Source organism: Varroa jacobsoni, unplaced genomic scaffold, assembly GCF_002532875.2.
Source record: "Varroa jacobsoni isolate VJ856 unplaced genomic scaffold, vjacob_1.0 scaffold_63, whole genome shotgun sequence".
Lineage (NCBI taxonomy): Eukaryota > Metazoa > Arthropoda > Arachnida > Mesostigmata > Varroidae > Varroa > Varroa jacobsoni.
The window spans coordinates 157,918-163,917 of NW_019212965.1; the positions used below are offsets into that span (position 1 = coordinate 157,918).

General features: G+C 38.4%; 1 protein-coding gene across 14 annotated transcripts in view; it reads right to left on the reverse strand.

Moving 5' to 3' along the window:
- Positions 1 to 6,000, reverse strand: part of LOC111261700 (DENN domain-containing protein 1B) — a 49,164-nt gene that overhangs the window by 26,737 nt on the left and 16,427 nt on the right. For 12 of the 14 annotated variants that reach the window (XM_086968813.1, XM_022835395.1, XM_022835403.1 and 9 more), the window contains one exon: positions 3,820 to 3,969. In XM_086968813.1, the coding sequence (XP_086824939.1) occupies positions 3,820 to 3,969 (150 nt within the window). Of the gene's footprint in view, positions 1 to 3,819; positions 3,970 to 4,704; positions 5,137 to 6,000 lie in introns of those variants that run through there. The other 2 variants (XM_022835467.2, XM_022835451.2) reach the window with 2 other exon arrangements.

Consider the following 6,000-nt stretch of genomic DNA (forward strand, 5'->3'; position numbering starts at 1 on the left):
CTCTTGATTTTCACAATCGTTCTGTGTGATCTTCATTAAGATAAAACTGTGATATTTTATTAATATCAACTTTACGCTCCAAGTAATTAAAAATAGCATTCTCGGCATATTCTTTACTTCGCGTTTCGTTGAGGACTACAATTTATTTGACACGTTACGAAATAGCCATACTAAGTGTTTCGATCGGTAGAGAAGGTAAGCGGTCATTAGAGGGCACTTATAGTTCACCTACGTGCAACAAAAATATTGTTTACCCCACTTGCCAACCGAAAACAACAAGGGAAGACTTAGAGGTTACAGCTTCAATTGGTTAAACGAGGAAAAGACGACCCGAAAAGTGATGGGCAAGATGACCTCTAGACAGAAAAAGCAAATTTGAGGCCATAAAAACGGGAAACGATATATTTTCTGTTGAATGGAAGTGTATTAGTTCTCCGTTCAATTTAATCTTTGGGCTACAGGGAACAGTGTTTCGAGTAACTTTAATCGCTTTGGTCAGTCGTGGCTACTAGAGGTGTTGGACACATCACCAACAAGTGTTTGGAAATTCCATCGGATCAAGGACGCCACGTCATCTCTGAATCATGAACATTTCCTACAACTCAAATATAAATCGCAGTAGTAATAGTAATAATGTTCGACTGATGTCAATGAGACATTTGACATCCAGTATAATACAGCCGTTCTTAAGGAGCACAATGGTTACCTTCTTATTTTCTATAACAGTCGCTTATGTACCAAAGACTCGACTTCGCTTTGAAATCACTCAGACGTTTATTACTGATGGTGTCCACTACAGTACTTGATGGTTTTTGCTGAGAGGAAGCTTTGTCTCGAATGCCGAACAACCGACCGGAACGGCGAATCCGGTACATTTTGTGAGAGAGAGGGTTTCCTGTGACGTGGCGACCCATAGCTCAAAATCAGTTATCCTATTTTATTGAGTGCGAGTGATGACATATAAAAATCGGTCAATTAGAAATCAGTCTCCAATATCCTTATTTTTATATTTCTCCATATTGATAACTATTTTCGCATCGTGCTGCATTTATGGAGCGAGAAGAGAGTTAATTATAAAAAAAAAAATCGAAAGATAGCAAATCCTTATTTGCAGGGCAATGGGAGAAACAATCAGCTGCGTGTGGATTCGTCCATTGTGCACAAGGTTCTAGGATTGTGGGGGCGAGATAATTAATGTATTACTGTTAATGGGAGTGGTCTTCCACAGATCAGTTCTCAGCGTACCGCCCTAGTAGGAGGTCTTTGTTCAGATTTAGTCTTGAAAGCGCGTAGAAAAAACTGAACCGTTGTATTTTAATTATTCTTCTTACTGGATTCGTGGATACTAAAAAGGTGTGAAGTATTGTACCCGTTACTGACTGAGCTAAACTAGCCTCGACATTGCACTTAAATCGAACTTTAGCACTTAATACAGTGCCCATAAGTACATCGGGTGAGTGAATTTCGTGAACGCTTGTTGTGCAAAAAGACAACAATTATGCAGTTAGTATAGGAGTCATGCTAAATGTAGGTTACGGCTTATAGATTCAGCCCAGCGTACGATTACGCCACTAAATTCGAAATTTAGTGTACAAAACTGTTAGTCTACAATTATTTTTTTGAAGTTACTATATTTTATTTACAGTTAAACCGCAATGCTTCGAATTAACAACCAGTTACGCTATGCCGCCTGAATTTTGGCTTTTGTCGAAAACAATGTCTAGCGCGTCTTTATCACTAGAAGTTATGCGACTATTAGTGAAAAATGTCTATTTTAATCAAAAGCAGACAAACAAGCATACCTGTCAAACACACATATATTCGTATACTCCGGCACAAAGCATACCAAAACAACAATGAGCTTATAGTTATTTCTATAGCAACAATTTGAACAACGCTCAGTGCAAAAAAACCGTGTGCTATACACATTTATTAAAGCTTCACACTGAAAACGAGAAAATAATAATCGTATCACAATAATTTAGTCTAATTAGCATCAAATGACAGGTATGGCGGCTATAAAATGTTGATCGTTGTTTTGAGTCACGTGAATACTCGAGTCACGAGCTCGCGTCTCGTGTGGGACGGCGGACAATTTCTGTATCTGCGGCAATATGTTGTATGTACGTAGACGACATAACATGATGGAAGGCTGCGCTCCAGGAAAATGAATGCTGCTCAACTGGTAGTTTTGTAAAAGTTTATACCAAAAAACCATGCGAGTGCGGAAACGCCCAAAGTATTGCACAACATGATATAATAAGGCATAGTCATTGACCCATGCCGTGCTGCGCTTACCTAGGGATTTATCAAGTCAACGAACAGAACAATTCGTTAAATATGTAAGTCCATGATGCACCTCTATTAGCCACTATAGTTCAATTTTTTTATGAAGAAATAATGATTAGGACTTGTCCTAGGGTGCTGCGTTATACAGGTTAGCGGACTTCGCCCCATGCCCGTTTTGATATAAAACACATGTTATTTTACCTGTTTTTTTGTTATTTACTGTACAGAGGTAAAAAGCTCATAAAAACTAAGGTAACATCGCGGCTAGTTCTTGGCTTATATAATCTCGATAGAACAGATCAAATTTTTCCCGCAATACACGTGGCCGCGTGACATAAATGAGAAATACAATTTCTATAATTCGAGCACAATTGTTAATCCAGTGCAGTTGGACTTAGTAGCTAGGCTTTTTTCAGAGATATTTTACTGGTCATATATATTTGATTATTTGTTGTATTTAACATGGGCATTTTTTGCTTTCGATGATACACTGGTGCCGACGATGTACCTCGCTGCTGTATTTTTAAACCGTGGCTTGCCGCTCTTTTCTATCTAAAGCAGAATCGTTGATGTCGGCTTGAGACTAACTAAATTAACATGGCGCCTTATGGGAGGGGGGAAAAAAGTCGGCTCCATGGGTCAGACAGACATTAAAAGAAAAACCGATTGATACTTACGCGTGTCGAAACGAATAGAAATTTTAAGTTCAAAGTATAGAACTGAACAACGCAGCACGTGCTGGAACATTAGATTTTGATAGAATCATTAATTGTGCTCGAACGCTCCACGGCGCCATTTGGTGAGATTAATTAATACCACTATTCATTCGCACACTTAGCATTATCGAATATGCTGGAATTAGCAACTGATCAAAGTAATCCAAGGCGCTTGGAAGTTGTCGCTTGAGCATGCCCTGCTTAGGCACGGGGTGAAAATTATGACCGTTGTTATACGGTTCAGTCAAACGGTAATGTCAAAGAGCATATTTCTATCGTTTCGGCATTTTTCCTAAAAATCATAATAAGGTCCATCCTTCCGGTGATTTTGTTTAGCAAGGCACTACTCTTAGCGTAAAGCTATACGAATGACAAATATAAATCGAAATATTCAAAGATAGGAGTATACGGTGAGAGCGGTACAGCACCACAAATCATTTATAGTTCTAGATAATACAAACACTCTGCGCCATCTAGAAATGTCAGATTTCCAAAAACTTCTGCGAATGCGACTTCAGTCAACGAAACAACGAATAAGCTTGTTATGAAACGCGTTTTGGCCACAGTGGAGAAAATTTATGCAGCTTACATTGACGTTTATTAACGCAAGCCTGTAAATGAGAAAACTCACAAGAAAAATGATCGTCCTGTTGTGTGTATAGCTTTATTACACTCGAGCTTAGTATACAATTCTGTTAGGAATTATGAGATATTCCTAATTTTTAACATTTCTACATAGGTCTCTGTAAGATGATGGAAGAAAAGGTAACGTGGACACCTGCCTGTGACTTTTCATTTACAACTATATACTTACAAGGCAAGTGGGTAAGTTTGGGGTATGTCGTACGAAGCCGAAGCTCCATCGCGAGTCGAGTGCGGTAAGCACAAATGAGAAATGTGTAACCATGCCCTGACAGATTGAGCCTATTTGTTCTGCAGACACCGGAACGGCTGACTGAGCTACCTGTAAAGCAAAGCATTTAGGACATTATCAAATAATTTAACACTAGTAATTATGCCAACATTTTGGCTTAAATTCAAAAGATCAACACAACGAACGAAGCACATTTGTTTTTCTTATATTATTAGATATCTGTATAAATGTGAACTTCTGGGTGATATTAGCGGTTTTACGCTAGTAGGTTAGACGCGCTCATGTCATTATTTAAGTTTGTACTGGACAAAAAAGTTCTCTTTTCTCTCAAAAGTATATACAATTCGTTTAAATGATCTATCTTTCGAAATTTTGTAGAAAGCTTCTGTTTCATTCCAATCGATGCCCAAGACAACGGATCGTTGCACGATATGAACTACTAATAGAACGTTATATACCGTCACCGGTTATCACGTGTCTAATTCAAATAGAAATGAAATGCGCCCGACTTAGCGTGCGCAATCAGAGCGGAAACAAATGTCATTATGTTCAAGGTGAAACTCTCTGGAGAAACAAACAACAGCCTTTACTAGTATCAAAATCTGTTCGCACCCTAGTGAAATATAGTTTCCGAGTATTGGTTAATATGATCAAAATCTTTGATGTTTGGTAACTACCGAGTCAAAAATGACGAGTTGTTTAACAGCTTCGTAGATTGGTCAGGACAGAAATCTATTTTTATATTCATGCATGTTCATATACGTGTACGGCCAATAAATAGACTGCACGCTCAAATCGAAGGAAAACAATGTCAGAAGGAGATACCTTTGGATGCTGAAGAACTGATGAAGTTGGTACTCAGTAAGCGCGACATAGCAGAAAAGCTCGAGGGTGCTATCATGAAGAGCTAACAATAATAAATCCCAGAAATAGCAGAATCGGTATCAACAACAGTACAAGAAGTAACAATAACAATCGAAGGAACGACAGTGGTTATCATGATGCTCCTGCGTATAATGGCATTGTTCCGAATGTTGTGAAGCAGTAGCAAGGCTTTGAGACATGGCTTCTTCGTAACCTCGTCATGTCTAGTCAGTTACAGAAGCGTTACATAACGATATAACAATACGTACATTAGAGCAGTGTTTCTGTATTCCGTACGATGTATGTTTTGCTCTTGTCATCACGTTTGCTCTCACTGGTGAACGGTGCTATTATACTGTGCGAGAGCAGCCATAGTGACGGAACCTCGTAATATAACAGTGGCTGTAGAAGAGACGTCAATTTGAACAGGACATTAACGTGAGCCCCCACTGATTCCCAGTTATGACTCGATAACGCTGTTACTTCCGATGAACTGCTATACCCAAGGAATTAATAGTGATACGATACCAGTTACCGTATATTGCTTTAATTTCCAGCCGACGGTGTGCAGAACGCAAACGCGTTATAAGCCGTAGATTCATAGGGATATTTTGAATGTAAATGCCTGTGTGTAAATATTTTTCAGCTAAGCACCATCTGATCGGCACTTCTGAGACTCATGTCTGGAGTTACGCGAAACGGTGTGTTGGCAGCCGGTATTGGAAATTCGACCGCATGGACATACTGGTTAGCTCAAGATATCGCGTTAAAGAAAGCAAAAGAAATCCATAACAAAAAAACAACACGCAAGTCTTACTACGAAAAGGATTTCAAATTAAAATAATACCGACTGAGACAAAATAATACCAAATTTTCTAGGAATTTGCACAATGCTTAGTACTTTGAGTCCACAGGTATCTTACAGGAAGAATAACGTAGGTAAATTACATTTAGAACAGGTAATGCCTGACAGCAAAGAAACGGGTAGCGCCGTCTTTGAGACGGACATTAACCATATATATATATATATATATATAATATAATAATAATATAATAATAAGGAAATAAAAGCTGTTATTTCTAGCTTTCACGCACTAATTTTGTTCAATTTGTTTGAGTACTGTGTTCGGTACCTATTCAGGAGAACCTAGATATATATATATAATAAAAGCTGTTATTTCTAGCTTTCACGCACTAATTTTGTTCAATTTGTTTGAGTACTGTGTTCGGTACCTATTCAGGAGAACCTAGATATAT